Genomic DNA, 15935 nt, shown 5'->3' on the forward strand with positions numbered 1-15935 from the left:
ATTAAAGAAATTTTTTTTTTTCTAAACTGCCATGAGAATGAAGAGGATAGATTTAAAAAGTAACACAAATTCATCTCTGTTTTGACAGATTAGATGAAAATATACCAAAAACCTTGGTGTTTGGTTTGAGAAGTACTTGGAGATTTGTTGATGAAGGTGACTTAATGTCATCTGATATACTGATGCCTTGGTTCTGTTATTGTTTAGCTCAAAATCAAGCCTGATTTAGCAGACTTAGGGTCAAAGGTATATGTACTGTAATAATTATAGGCGCAGGTGTGTAGTAAGAAGCTTGCTTCCTAATACACGATTCCAGGTTCAGTCTCACTGCATAGCACTTTTGGCAAGCAAAGCTTTGCAAGTAGATTTGGTAGATGGAGACTGAAAGAAGCCCATCGTATATATGTGTGTGTCATGTGATACATATATGTGTGTATGTGATACATTCAACTATAAAATTCTTCAAAGTAGTGCCTCATCATAGCTGCAGTCTAATGACTGAAACAAGTGAAAGATTAAAGATTATGTTGTTTTAGCTGTGTGTAAGATTATAATATAAAATGTGTCCTTTCCTTTATTGTATTTCTTCATGGTATTTTCTCATATTTTGGAATCAAATCTCATTCTCTAAAGTCATTTGTTTCTGTCGAGTCTTTTAAAAATGGTCATTTTACTGGGGTTTTTTTTTTTATATCTCCAACAGGTATGGTGGCCCATCAACAGTGTTTGGAAGTGGAGGAAAAATGGTAAATATTGAACAGTGGAGGCCAGTATTTACACTTCGAGGACATTCTGGAGGTATGTTCGATATTTTAGATTTTTAAAAATCTAATTAAATTACTGCCTTTCTATAACTTGAAAAATGAGACCTTTAGTCATAACATCTTCAAGAAGTAATGAAAATATATGTTGTATCAACAACTACTACTTATAATAATGATGATGATGAAAAGAACAAATAGCATGGTACCCTAGGCTGCAGGCATTCCAACAAAACTGGAGTTAAAAAGAATAATAATATTAATACTTGGCTTCCTCTCATATCAATTTAACATGGTCCTGTTTTATGTTGAAATGTTTTCGATTGCTATTAGCATTGTTGCTCCACTATTTTGGTGGGATATCCTAACAACTGGTATATATTCTTTTAATAGTAGAGTTCTCCCTGAAGTGAATAGCATGGTAACTGGGTTCTTATTTTTGCTCAAGATCTGCTGACAACCATACCTGACTAGCTATATCACCATCATACTCATTTAATATCCACTTTCCATGCTGACATGGATAGGATGATTTGACAGAAGATTTTCAAAGGAGATTGAGTTTAACTCTAGGCATTAAGATCTGCTGATGAGAATTAAGGTGGTCTACACCAAAATTCGAAATCGTATAAGGCTATATACTCTTGGGACTTACCTCCCTTCGTCTGTCATTAAGTATAGTGCTTTGGTGACTTTGGAGTTAATTTAACTCTTATTTTAGCATAAGCAGTGCTAGTCTGTACCCTCCATTACTTTTGTGACCTCTATTAATTTTGCCTTTAGGTTCTAATTGCTAATAAGCCACCCTTTTAATTTGTTGTTTACACACAAATGTATGTGTATCTAGAAACATTTATTGATTTTAATGTCAGCTAATGTTATAGAATGTATCCTGAGTATTTAAAATAGATGGCTAAAAATGAAAGCATACACTTTTCTACAATAAAGTTAATAGCTAATTTAATGATTCTTTTCTTTTTGTGTGTGTGTGTGTATACCTCCCCTTGTTTCTCCCTCTACCACTCTCTCTTCCTTACCCCTCGTGGTCACATGTGTCCACGTACTAATTCTTTTCTTCCTTGGCTTTCGCCAAGCAAACATACAAACTTATTTCATCCTGCTTCCAGTTCGTTGCTTCACAGCGTTCTACATACACATAATTTTTCACGTCTGGCCATATAGCCTTTTCAGTTTGTTTTCCTGTCTTGTTTTCTGTCCGCCACTACATTCCTCCATGGTACAGTTTAATTTGTGATCCATGGGAAGAGCCATTTTAACAATGCGTCCTGCCCTACTCTTCGAAACGCCTGTGTTAGACTTGGGTAGCTGATGAAGGAAAATGTTCTCTATGTGGCCTGTGTGTGTTCTATACTCTGGTTATTATTATTTTTTTTGTCTACGTTTTGTTTTCAATGTCCTGTACCCAGATATGCACCTATATATACAGGTAGACGTAGGTATGCACATACCTGTACGTATATATGCATATACTCATTTATTATTTGTTATATATATATATATATATATATATATATCTGTAACTAGTATTATTATCATCATCAAAGTGGCAAGCTAGCAGATCTGTTTGCTCATCAGACAAAATGCTTATTAATTATTCCTGCTCTTTAGATTCCAGTTCAGATACTGCTGTGGTCAATTTTGCCATTCATCTTTTCAGGGTTGATAGAATAAGTGCCAGTTACGCATTGCGGTTGATGTAATCAACTTACCCCACCCCACACACACTAAAATTGCTGGTCTTGCATCAAAATTTGAAAGAATTATGATCATTATCATTGACAACAGCACACACTGGTTCTCAATATTTATTGTTTTATAATTTATAGATGTACTTGACTTGGCTTGGTCACCACATGATGCCTGGTTAGCCACATGTAGTGTTGACAACACTGTTGTTGTATGGAATGCTGTGAAATTTCCAGGTAAATAAACTTTTTAAAATTTATCTTAAGATATGTATATTCAGCATTGATTTCCTTTGCAAAAGACTATCTTCAGAGGCTTCTACCTCTAAATGAAAAAAAAAATGAGTTGGCAAAATTGGTAAAACATTCTTTAGCTTCATACCTGTCTATTCAAATTTCTTGTGAACAGGTAATTTTGCCTGTTGAGTTTGTAATCAATTACAAATAAATGCCAGCTTTGACCGAATCCCTTACACCACATCAGATCCATAAACTGGTCATAAGCAAATGATTTTTATTCCTAATGTAATCTTCACTGCCATCATTATTATTACTGCTTAATAAGCCAGTGAGCTTATAGAATTGTTAGCATGCAGGGCAGCATTTTGTCTGTCTTTACATTCCGAGTTCAAATTCTACCGAGGTCATTTTGCTTTTCATCCTTTTGTGATTGATAAAGTAAGTATCAGTTGAACACTGGGGTTGATGTAATTGAGTTACCCCTCTCCTGAAATTGCTGGTCTTGTGCCAAAATTTGAACCCATTATTACTACTGTTTAATGTCCGCTTTTCCATATGGGAATGGATTACGTGAAACTTCTTGAGACTGATTTTCTATATCCAGATGCTCGTTCTTTTGCCAACATTCACCAAATAAGGTCCTATTGCCTTTAATTCTTAAAACAATGAGCAGCTCAATGGCTGGCCCATATTTTACAGCAGATTGCAGACAGACACCATTGTATAGATGGTGGCTTTTTTTTGTTTTTATGTACTGCACAACGGGAAGACAAACACACATATTTCAACCATGAACATCTGGTCTTATTTTTAATTGTTATCCAATGTTAAGCCAAGTGAAATAATAGTTATAGCCAATGCCAGTGTTGTGTAACTGGCATGTAAAAAGCACCCTTTGAACTTTGGGCCTCACAGAAGCAGTGACAAGTGAGCAATATAGAGGAGACTTATCAAGACAACTGAGATCATAGTTGTGGCTAATGCCAGTGTTTGTAACTGGTGCCTGTGCCAGTGGAATGTAAAAAGCACCCACTACACTCCTGGAGTGGTTGGCATTAGAAAGGGCATCCAGCTGTAGAGGCCATGCCAAATCAGATTGGAGCCTGGTGCAGCTCTCCTGCTTACTAGTTTTCAGTCAAACTGTCCAATCCATGTTAGTATGGAAAACAGACATTAAATGATGATGATGTGGCTTTCCTTTTTTATGAATTTGAAAGTTCACTGTTATTTCTAGCACCTCAAGTTATCATAAATATTATTTTCTCATTGGCTCATAGCTTTATTATCATTACTTTCTAAATAGCTTACTTCTATCATTCTTTTTCTCTTTTCAGAACAGATCTGTGTTTTAAAAGGTCACTCTGGTTTGGTAAAAGGTGTTACCTGGGATCCAGTTGGAAAATATCTTGCATCCCAAGTAAGAATATTATATATTTTGTCAGACCAACATGCGTTTTTCACAAACATACATATCCATATCTTTGTCACTAGTAGGGGTAGAAGCTTTCTGAACTTTGCCCAGGCTATTCTTATTCTAGTAGTAACACTCTCTGAGCATCCAACCCCCACTACAGACTTGGTCACCTAGGTAGCGGAAGCTATCAACTACTTCTAGTTTCTCCCACTGGCATGTGATGGAATCTGTTTTCTGAGCATCTGTGGTGTTTATGGCCTCTTCCGCATATGAAAGCTATCTTCCCGGTTAATCTTCCTTTGATGTTGCTGGACCTCTTATGTGTCCATTGCTTACACTGGGTAGATCTTATGGAGTTTCTACCTACACCTTTTCTACAGATCGAGCAGGGCCACCTACCTGAAGGAGTGTGTGATGTGTTCGCCCTCCTACTGACTAGAACTTTGGTCTTTGCGACATTGACTCTAAGGCCCTTCAATTCTAAACCTTGTTTCCACACCTGAAATTTCCTCACTAGTTCTGGTAGTGATTCTGCTATGAGGGCCAGGTCATCAGCATAGAGGAGTTCCCAAGGGCAACCTTTCTTGAATTACTTCTGTTATTAACTGGGGACAATGATGAATAAGAAGGGATTGAGGGCTGATCCTCGGTGGACCCCTACATCTACCAGGAATTCTTCACTATACTCATTGCCAACCCCAATCTTACTAACGGCATCTCTGTATAGGGCCTGTACAGCCCTTATTAATCATTCGTCAATCCCCAGTTTCTGCATCACCCACCAGATAAGGGATTGGGGGACCCTGTCAAAGGCTTTCTCCAAGTCCACAAAAGCCAAGTACAGAGGTTTATCTTTGGCTAGGTATTTCTCCTGCAGCTGCTGTACCAGGAATATAGCATCAGTGGTGCTTCTACCTGGCACAAAACCGAACTGCATCTCATCTAAGCACTCTTTCCCTAATTAGTTGGGCTAAAAATTTCTTTCTTTTATATAATTTTAAATTTCATATTCTGTTTCAAAAAATTAAAATTGTATGTAACTGATTTTCAATTCAAGACAACTATCTATATTACATGTCTTTTTATGGTGGCATATAAGATGGTATTTCAAGATATAAAATGCAAGAATCCTTCTTAGACTCCTAGTAACGTCATCAAATGGTGCTTCAACTACAATTTACTCTGTGTGTGTGTGTGTGTATGTATGTAGCCTGATGACTTGGAAATTATATCTCAGTGATGTGATTCCATAGATTGCAAAGCTTATAAACAAAGAACTTTGTATGTATTTGTGTGTGTGTATATATATATATGTATGTATGTATATATATACACACATGTATAAAACAATTTCACAGTTCATAAACTGTATGAAAATTCCTGCTCTGATTTCCATGTCAATGACATTAAAAACAATCTTGGAAAAGTTCCTAAGTTTGTGGACCTTCATATCATCTTACATATGATGATATTGATTGATAAGAGAAACACGAAATATAAGTTTGAAGAGAGAATTTTTGGAGTTGTCATATTATATGTCAGTTGTCTTGGAATATTCAGTAATTATTTTTTAATATTGCGTAACTATTTTTGAATTTTACAAGGTTTTTATAAATTTCACTACTTTAGTCTGATGATAAAACTCTCAGGATCTGGCGTACTGTTGACTGGCAACAAGAAGCTGTTGTTAAGGAACCATTTGAAGAGGTAATGGTTATTTTCTTTTACTATCATAAACTTGCAGAGTTTTATAAACTAGCTTATTTTAGTCTGTGTATGTGAGTGTGACTGTGTGTGTGTGTGTGGCTGATTAGAAGTCTTTTACTGTGATATTATTGTGGCATGCTCATCACGTATATAACCCCTTCATTCTACAGATCTCTCTCTCTGAATTATTCATTCATTAAAGAAAACTTTTTTTTGTAAGTTTATTGCAGATGTCTACATATTGCTGTATATTATAAAACTAGACCTATTGTTTCAATGAGTGTGCATGTATGTTTCAGTGCTCAGCTACCACACATATTCTCCGACTGAATTGGTCACCTGATGGTCACTACATAGTTTCAGCTCATGCAATGAACAACTCAGGACCTACAGCACAAATAATCGAGCGTGAAGGGTGGCGAACATCAATGGATTTTGTTGGTCACCGAAAAGCTATTACTGTAGTTGTTAGTATACTTTTGTATGCCTCTTCCTGTATGGTATATAATACCTACTTTGTTTTGATTCCACTTAAACAGAAGGCAGTTTGAAACCTGGTTAATATAATAAACCTAAAACTTAGGTAATGTAGTTTGTATTTCATTAGAAGTAAAACAATAGGAACAGCAGAACAAGAACACTATCTGCTGCTATACACCATCACAAATATACCGTTTTTTGCATTCATGGCCACTCACCTTCAAACATATATCACCACGTATAGTCCTCTTCATTCACTGTCTATGTTACACTACCATACACCACCATACTAACACACAACATATAATCCTCTACATTTATTAACTATGTTTTGCTCCTATACACCATCACACATCTTAAATACCTTGTATTGACTATTACTCAGAACATGGATGGACAAATATAGTAAGACAATTATGTTTGCCTATTTAAATGATTTTGCTGTTGGTAAAAACTCACGCCAGAATTTAGATGAAAATTAGTTCCATCATGAACAATTTCAAATAGATTTAATCTAGTTCACTGCCTCTTCATTAATTTTACTACTCAATCATTAATTCATTATCAGACCTAATCATATAGGGTAGCTAATTATTTTTTATGGTACATTCATGTGAATTATAGTTACTCTTGTGGGCATTCTGTTATAATATTTATAATAATAATAATTCTCTTTCAGCGTTTTAATCCCAACATTCTATCTATGAAAGTTAAAAAGGAATTAGATAAGGTGAGTTTACACGAGTTTCCTCCATCTCTCTAACTATTACAGAACTGTCATTTCAGTCTTTATATACCCTATTTAATCTAAGTTTATCCTGTTTAGTTGCATCTCTCTCCATGTTAGTCATATGACAGTTCGAATTCATTGCAAATTTACAAACTACAGCATAGTCTCTGTTCTCACAACTAGGTAGGCTGAGACAGTAAGATGTGAATTGGCTGTACATAGCATGGCATTGGTATTAAGATGGGAACCATCAGATCTTTGATATGGCAGCTGATGTTCTATTAAATCACTTGAATTATATTGCTTCTAATAAATTCATTTCTTACTTTTGTGTAAAAAATAGATTTAGTTCATTGCAAATAATTTTAAAATTCCTGACTATTTTGATGTCATTTGCATGTGGTTTCACAAGTTTATGTTCTTCAGAATTTTGGTATTATGATAGCAAGAGAGCAAACTAATTGAAATATTGTGTGCTAGAAATATTGTTTTTTAAATTTCATCACTGAAAATGAGAATAATGGTTGAAAGACCTATAAGGTTGTTAACAACAATTAATTTCAAATATTAGTTTTGTTTCATTGTTTTATCACCATATCCTTTTCATTGAAAAATATTACTAGGAACTGGGTAAGAGTTGGCAATGGGAATGGGTATCTAGACTTAAAAAACCTACCATACAAATAAAGCTAAGCACAAACACATATATGCACATTTTATTATACATTTTTTAACCATGGGCATGGCTATGTATGGGTAGGAAGTTTACTTCCCAACCTCATGGTTTGGGGTTTTGGAGTTCAATCCTACTGAACAGCACCTTGGGCAAAGTGTCTTCTACTTAGGCTGTAGCCCAACCATAGTCTTGTGAATGAAACTGGTAGGTGGAAACTAAAAGTCCATTGTGTGTGTGAAAGTGCTTATTCTATATCTTTCTCTGTTGTTTATACTTCTATACTCCACCTCTCTCTCTCTCATTTCCATTTTTCTTTCCTTTATAATTCTCACGCATTGATGACTTTTGTTATGATTCCAGCCTCAACAATACACATGCTGTGCCATTGGTAGTCGTGATAGATCACTTTCAATATGGGTAAGTCTCATTATATAAAGCCCTTAACATTTTCTCATGATTCTCTCATTCATATTCTTATTTCACTTAAATTTTTATCCTTTTTTTTTTTATAACCCTAATAATGTTAGATATGTTTATGTAGTATATAGAGTGATGTGTCTTGTTTAAGGTTTACACTTTAGTTATCATCATAATAATGGTGTTAGATATATTGATGTATTTATACAATAGTCATCATATCAGTCTTGATTATGCATACCTATGATCAATCATTCCAGTATTGACCATCCTGACTTTTCATACATGCAGGATTTCATTTTTTTAAAAAATGATTAGGGTATAATTTCTTGCAGGTTAACCAACCACATAGAAACTTGTGTCAATGACTCATTAAATTATTGATGAAAATGCTTATAGCTATTGCAGCTAACACTTTCTAAACATAATTTTGTGTTTTGGCTCTCAAAAATGTCTAAAAATTCCATCAGTTAATTTTTGTGATAGTGAAACCTCAGTATATTATCTAAAGAGAAAGTATCAAAACATTGACAGAACCATTTGTGTGTCACTAGAATTAAAATATTTATTTTATTTCTTATAGCACAAGTAACTTCTTATTTGAAGAGTGATTTGCAAGTTTTCTTTTTCAGAAACAAATAACTCTTAGGTATAAAAACATAATTTTTGTATTTTGTATATAAAATGTATATATTAAATTTAAATTAATATTTAAGAAATATATCTACATGGCATCTGGCATTATATTAATCTTATTAACATAAAAATATAAGTAAGAAGACTATATGTATGATCTGATGTTTTTAATTATTCATAAGCATTTTCAGTACTAATTAAGTCTGTCAAATTAATCATGGTGGTAAGGGTATTATACTATAATTTCATTTTGTTTTAATAATTTTCCAGCTGACTGCTTTAAAACGGCCATTAGTTGTCACACATGATTTATTTACAAACTCAATTTTGGATATATCATGGTAAGCGTCATCTTTTAATGGTTTTTCATATTCAGTTGTTTGCATGTCATTTATCAATTTATTTGTGGGTGATCTTTTTTTAAAATAGCATAATCATGTATTTCATCTGCTTTTCTGTTGTTTTCTTAGTAGAGCTTCTTACTGTCTTTTTTACTATCTCCTTGGTGAGCTTGAGTCTCTTGAGATCAGTCTTTTACTCTCCTTCCTATGTTGTCTTCTCCCACAATTTCTCACCACTCCATTTTCACCCTGGCAACTAATGTACTCAGAGCACTCCCTCCCACTGTTAATTAGATTACCTAAGTAACAGAAGCTATCAACTATTCTTGGAAAGTCTTCTGTGTATTTGAAAATATTTCACAGGTTCACTTACTAGTAATTACTCCTGAAGATCTGCTATATATGAAGGTCTTTCTTCTCTGTCACTTCTGATGTACTCACAGTTTACATTGTTTTTTTTTTTCGTATGAAATTTCTACCTACACCCTTTCTGCATATTAAACCCTTTCCAAGTGGCACTAATCCTGTCTTCTTTCCTGCTAACTAATGTTATTTTAAGATCTTTCACTTTCAATTGCTTCCTGTTCTTATGCATAGCTGATCTTCAATCCCTCTGTTATAACTTGAAAAACTATAATGAACAGAAGTAGAAACTGAGTGATCCCTGATTGTCACTTAACTACTTGTTAAATTCTTTGCTGAACTCACTTTGCAAACTGCATCTATATACATAGCCTGCATTGCTCTCACAAGCCATTCATCTACTCCTAATGTTCTTAGAAACCACCAGACTACAAAGCATGGTAGTCCATCTCTGACTTGCTCCAGGTTAACAAATGCTAAGTGCAACAGCTTGCTCTTCACTAATTACTTTTGTTTTAGTCTCACTAAGAAGAGTGCATCAGTGGTACACAAATCTGCATTGTATCTCATCCTATGTTAGGAAGATGCTCGTTTTTTTTGTTTTTTTAACTTAAAATGATAATTTCAATGTCAATTTTTTCAGCACTGTTGTGTTATCATGTGAAAGTAAAAGAATTCTTTTCATCTTGTATCTAGTTATAATGTAGACATGTAGTCATCTATACTTGAGTTTATGTGCAAATTTTGAATATCTAATTCAGAGCAAATTTATTTAAGTGGCTACACAAGCTGCTTAAAATGTTTATATATATATTTTTTTAGCAGAAATGATTATGCTTGATTAAATACCACATGATATATTATTCTACTTACAAATTTCAAATTCCACAGGGACACTCCTATTCGCAATAAAATTCCACTTGTGTTCTAGGAAGGAATTGATCAAATCCCAGTACCCTTGTTCCAGTTTTAAAATATTGTTTGTTGTTTTTTTTATTTTTTTTATTTTAGGAGTAAATGTGGTATGGAATTACTTTGTTGTTCATGGGATGGAACCATTGCGTTTATTGACTTCACTGCTGAAGAAATTGGACGTCCACTATCTCTACAAGAAGTGGTCAGTATTAGTTACATTGAATAACATTTTCTTACTTTATAATTTCAAATTTTGGTAGAAGGCCAGCAATTTTAAGAGACCAATAGTACTTTATTTTATCAGCCCTGAGGGGATTAACAGTAAAGTTGATCTTGGTAGAATTTGAACTCAGAATGTAAAGAGCTAGAAGAAATACCACTAAGCATTTTGTCCAACTTGATAACAATTGTACCAGCTCACTGCCTTTCCCTTACTTTATAATATCACATTATCTTTTATTTGTTCATTTTCCCTGGAATGATAATATAATTACTAGTAATAGACCGAAGCCAATTGCTTTCATACTTCTTTCCCATATTTGTGGTTTTATGCTGGTAGTGGAAACCACAATTATCAAGATATTGCTTTTGGTAAACATGATCTTTCACTATTATTGTTATTTTGTTATTCATCTTTCTTTTTCTTATAGTCATTATTATACAAACTGGCAGTGAGTGAAAGAATTGCTTGATTGTTAAAGCAAATGTCATAAAATATTTCTATTCTCTATATTCTGAGTTCAAATCTTGTTGTAATTAACTTAAATTTCAAAGTAATTAAAATTACCCTTGGTTTTGTTTAGTACTGGGCCAGCTTGATTAGTCACTCTTTCCTGTCCCCACACTCCACCGAATTGTATACACTTTTGGTGCTAAATTGTTTGATAGAATCTTTAGAGCATTGGACAAAATGTTGTGGCTGCAGAGCACCTACCCGGAGAGAAACCAATGGTTCTAGTTTCATTCATGCTATTTTTGCTTAAATTTAGTGATTTTAAGTTTACACAACTACTGGTGGTCTTTCTTTTTCTGAGATACTATCTCTAGGACAGTTACCAACCCTTGCTAAAGGGCGCCCTCCCTTTGACTGCAGGCAGGGCCAAATCTGGATCAGTGTTTTCATTTAGACCCCCATCTCTGGACAAATTGTCAACAGTACTTGAAGAACCTGTCTCCTCTTAACTAAAGTACATTAGACTATGCTGATTGTCATACCAGTACTTTATCCTTCACAGATCATATGCCTTCTGTTGACCATAATTCAGTTGTACAGGTAGAATGATTCTGTTACCCTTCTGCACACATGATGGTAGCTGATGTAGATACAATTTGGATGACCATTGATTCTTTTGAGTTCATTTTCCATTTAACAGTTTTAGTTTTTCATCTTGCAGAGTGTTCAAATACAGAAAGGGGAAAAATGCATGTGTGTGTGTGTGTACAATCATTACCATCATTTTAACATCCAGGTGGAATTTGTTGAGGTGGATTCCCTTTGTGTCACTAACCTTCACCTGTTTCCAAGCAAGGTAATATTTTCCCCATGGCTAGACAGGTTTTCATGGAAGATTGGAAATAAAAAAAACACTGCTTGTATGATGGTGACATTCGTTTACAACTATCACATGCTGTCAAGGCAAGAAGACTGCAACACACACATACATACAATGGGCTTCTTTCAGTTTCTCTTTACCAAATCTACTCACAAGACTTTGATCAGTCCAAAGTTATTGTAGAAGACACTTGCTCAAGATGACATGCAACAGGACTGAACCTGGAATCATGTGGTTGGGAAGCAAAAGTTTTACCACATAGCCATGTCTGTGTCTATATCCATGCTTGTGTGTGTTAAAATTGTAATCCAAGTTATGATCTTATATTATAAGTACTTATTTAGCCTAATTATAAAAAAACGGATCCCATGGTTAAACCACAAAACTCTTAGAAAGAGATTGAGCTGGTTAGTAAATTTAGTTTTGACTTCTGCTTAAAGCTATTATCAATAATGTGTGTGTTTATATATAAATATATATGTGTGTGTATGTGATTTAATAGGTTGTAACTACTTCACAAAAATAGAAAAGGGCATTTTTTTAATACATGCTAACCCTGGACCCACATTACATATTGCTACATAGTTTCTTTTTGTTATAGTTCATGTTATTGTTTTTATGATTATTGTTTTTCATATCAAGACGTTTTGTGAATGCGTTTTCACACACACACGTGTGTGTGTGTGTGTGTGTGTGTGTGTGTGTACAGTAATCCCTCGCCATATCGTGGTTTATTATTTAAGCTTACGTCGATTCCTCCGTAGTGTTGTTTTGCATTTAGAATAAAATAAATATATACACATAAAAATAATTTTAAAAATATATACAGTACAGTACTATTTCTACTTCAAGTATTTTCACCTATTGTGGGAGGTTTCAAAATATAACACCCGCGATAGTCAAGGGATTACTGTATGTGTGTATGTATGTGTGTGTGTATATATATATATATATATATATATATATATATATATATATATTTATTTATTATTATTATTATTGTTATTACATTTATACATGTTTTATTTATTCATTATCTTTCTCTTTTTTTTTCCTCCCCAATGAAAAATATTTGGAACTCCTATCTGATCTAATGAACCAATGACTATAACAAATGCTAATTCTGAATGGAATATTCTTGCCACTAATGAAATCTCTAATGGCGTATTTTTACTTATTATCATTTGAAACATTATCATTACAAAAATATTGATTAAAAACTTAACCTTTTACAAACATTAATTGTCAATATTATCATGATTATGAAAAATTTGTGATGATAATGCTCAATGTACATCTTAACATTGTATCACACATAATGATGACATAATGTATCACTTAACCATCATATTACAAATAATTCTAATCACTTGAATCAATGATGTTATTACTAATTTATTACTGATAATGATTTTATTTTGTTATCTAATGATATTCTTGTAACAAAATCATATGAAATCAATATTTCTACTTAATGTACTACATCTAATCATGATGATATTTTAAAAACCAAAAACCAAAAAAAACAATTTATAACCATGGGATTGAAATATGAACATTGTAAAATTGTACTGTGACATCAAAAAATAATCTATGACACTATGTTGATACATGATTTGGCTAAACTATGGTTCCAACTTATTGTTTGATTCTGCTGTGATAATCGTGACGACATCACACTGGTTTTGAAATCTTGATTCATCAACAAATTGTGTGATACAACAGAGTAGCATTCACGAAAGAATCTATGGAAAGAGCTTGGCACTGGCTAATATCAATAACTCTGGCTCTCAAATCATTGAAAGTGGTGCACTGCTAAATCTTGCTCGACAGCAAGAGGCCCGGGAGGCTGCCCATCGTGCGGCAGTGAGAGCTAATCGGCTTCTAGTAAATGGAAAAACTCCGTTTAAGGTAAGGCAGAAGGATTTTCATTTGCGTCTGGTTTTACTTGTTTGTGTTGACTTATTTGTTGTTTAACCCCAGGTTGGCCTTGATCAAGCAAATTTGTGATCAGAGGTGATTTGACTGTGACCTTCCCATTTATTTTGTCAAGAATACATTATTGAATGTGTTTTTTGTTTCGTTTTTTAAATTTTTTTTTAGGAAAGCATTGTGTGATTGAAGAATGATTTGGTTGCTATTTCTAGTGGATGGAGTGACTGCATAAAGGCTCCATGATTGACTCCTGTTAACTTGTGTGTGTATGTTTTGTGTTTGTTGTGTAACTCCAGGCTAGTTGTGTACAGTTTTATCTGCATATCCACTCACACATACACATGTGTGTGGCTTTGTTTTAAACATAGGCTGTGCATTTATACAGTCAACAATGAGTGTGTATATACTCATAGTTGAGTGTGTAGATGCGTAGATTGTGTTTAAAATGGACATATCTTTTTTGCTCGTGACATTAAATGATCAAATATTGTATTTAAGTGAACAATGTTCATCATGAAGATTATTAAAAAATGTGTTGTAAATTATTTAATCTCCATGCCTCTTTCCATTGCATTCAAGCATTTATTGATAACATTTCATTCATCATCATCATCATCATTTCACATCCGTTTTCCATGCTGGTATGTGTAGAACATTTGGACAGAATCCAACACATTAAGGCGGCGAGCTGGCAGAAACATTAGCACGCCAGACAAAATGCTTAGCGGTATTTCGTCTACTGTTACGTTCTGAGTTCAAATTCCGCCGAGGTCAACTTTGCCTTTCATCCTTTCGGGATTGATAAATTAAGTACCAGTTATGCACTGGGGTTGATGTAATCGACTTAATCCCTTTGTCTGTCCTTGTTTGTCTCCTCTATGTTTAGCCCCTTGTGGGCAATAAAGAAATAAGAATCCAACACATCACAGTGTTACATCATGCTCCATGTTAGATTTGGCATAGTCTATACAACTGGATTCCCTTTTTAACATCAACCACTTTTCAGTGTAAACTGGTAGCTTTTTGTTTTCATACAACTAGTAACTAGTGAGGTTGCCAAGTAACTCACAAGACAAGAAAGGGATAAGAGCCCCCTCATTTGAGTGAGGAGAGATGGCTTCATGCCAGGCACAGCCCCGGGTGTTTTGCATAGCCACTTGTGCTTTTGCTGCTTCAACTGGAGTTCTTCATAGCATCTTGACACATGCAAAGTATTGAACATTCAATAGATCATTGGCTGTCAGTGCTATTGCAGGTAGTTTTATTCAGATGACCATTAGTGATGCTTCGCCCCCAACTACTATTACACATAGTAGTGTATATAGTATTAAATGTCTCATCTAGAGAGATACTGTTTATATATATAACAATTAGTACAACTGAGTACATCTGTATATGTACCAATAACTTACAATTAGTACTAATACTGATAATTAGAGGTACACTTTGTAATTTATATGTATATACATACACATTTACACACAAATTACACAACCACCAATACACATTTCACTAAGTACACACATTTATATAAACATGCATGCACAGGCACTGCCAAATTTCTATTTAACCACCTTTGTACACAGGTACATCACACTATGTTATCCTGACACAAACAAACATACTGCTCATACTACAAATGCACAAGGTGTGCAAATACAGCAAGTGTAATTAAAAGTGTGTGTATATATGTATATATATATATATATATATATATATATATATATATATATATATATATATATATATATATATATATATGTATGTATATAGCAATAAGAAAATGGAGGAGAATATGCAGTATCCATCGACTTGCAGACAGTGTATTCCATTGAATTAATTTATTTATTTTGTAACTAAAATGACAAAAACCACAATATACAGATGCTTGTGACATACCATGTCATATTAACAATTAAGGTTGCAAATATAAAGTACATTTAGCAATTGGAGAATATACAGAAACTTACAGCTGTTTCGGCCTAGCGTTGACATGCCCCATTCTATCCCTATAGCTCCTGCGTGCCAGAGTAATTAGCAGATGAAATGCTGTAATGGGGG

At 33.9% G+C, this 15935-nt stretch overlaps 1 protein-coding gene across 3 annotated transcripts in view; it reads left to right on the plus strand.

Moving 5' to 3' along the window:
* The window catches only part of LOC106882986 (protein HIRA), an 84284-nt gene that overhangs the window by 16944 nt on the left and 51405 nt on the right, over positions 1-15935 (plus strand). For all 3 annotated transcript variants that reach the window (XM_089365191.1, XM_089365193.1, XM_089365194.1), the window contains 10 exons: positions 704-798; positions 2609-2704; positions 4042-4124; positions 5751-5828; positions 6128-6295; positions 6988-7038; positions 8075-8131; positions 9038-9108; positions 10483-10588; positions 13665-13850. In XM_089365191.1, coding sequence (XP_089221317.1) covers positions 704-798; positions 2609-2704; positions 4042-4124; positions 5751-5828; positions 6128-6295; positions 6988-7038; positions 8075-8131; positions 9038-9108; positions 10483-10588; positions 13665-13850 — 991 coding nt within the window. The remainder of the gene's footprint in view (positions 1-703; positions 799-2608; positions 2705-4041; positions 4125-5750; positions 5829-6127; positions 6296-6987; positions 7039-8074; positions 8132-9037; positions 9109-10482; positions 10589-13664; positions 13851-15935) is intronic.

Source organism: Octopus bimaculoides, chromosome Z (assembly GCF_046866305.1).
Source record: "Octopus bimaculoides isolate indiv1 chromosome Z, ASM4686630v1, whole genome shotgun sequence".
Taxonomy (NCBI): domain Eukaryota; kingdom Metazoa; phylum Mollusca; class Cephalopoda; order Octopoda; family Octopodidae; genus Octopus; species Octopus bimaculoides.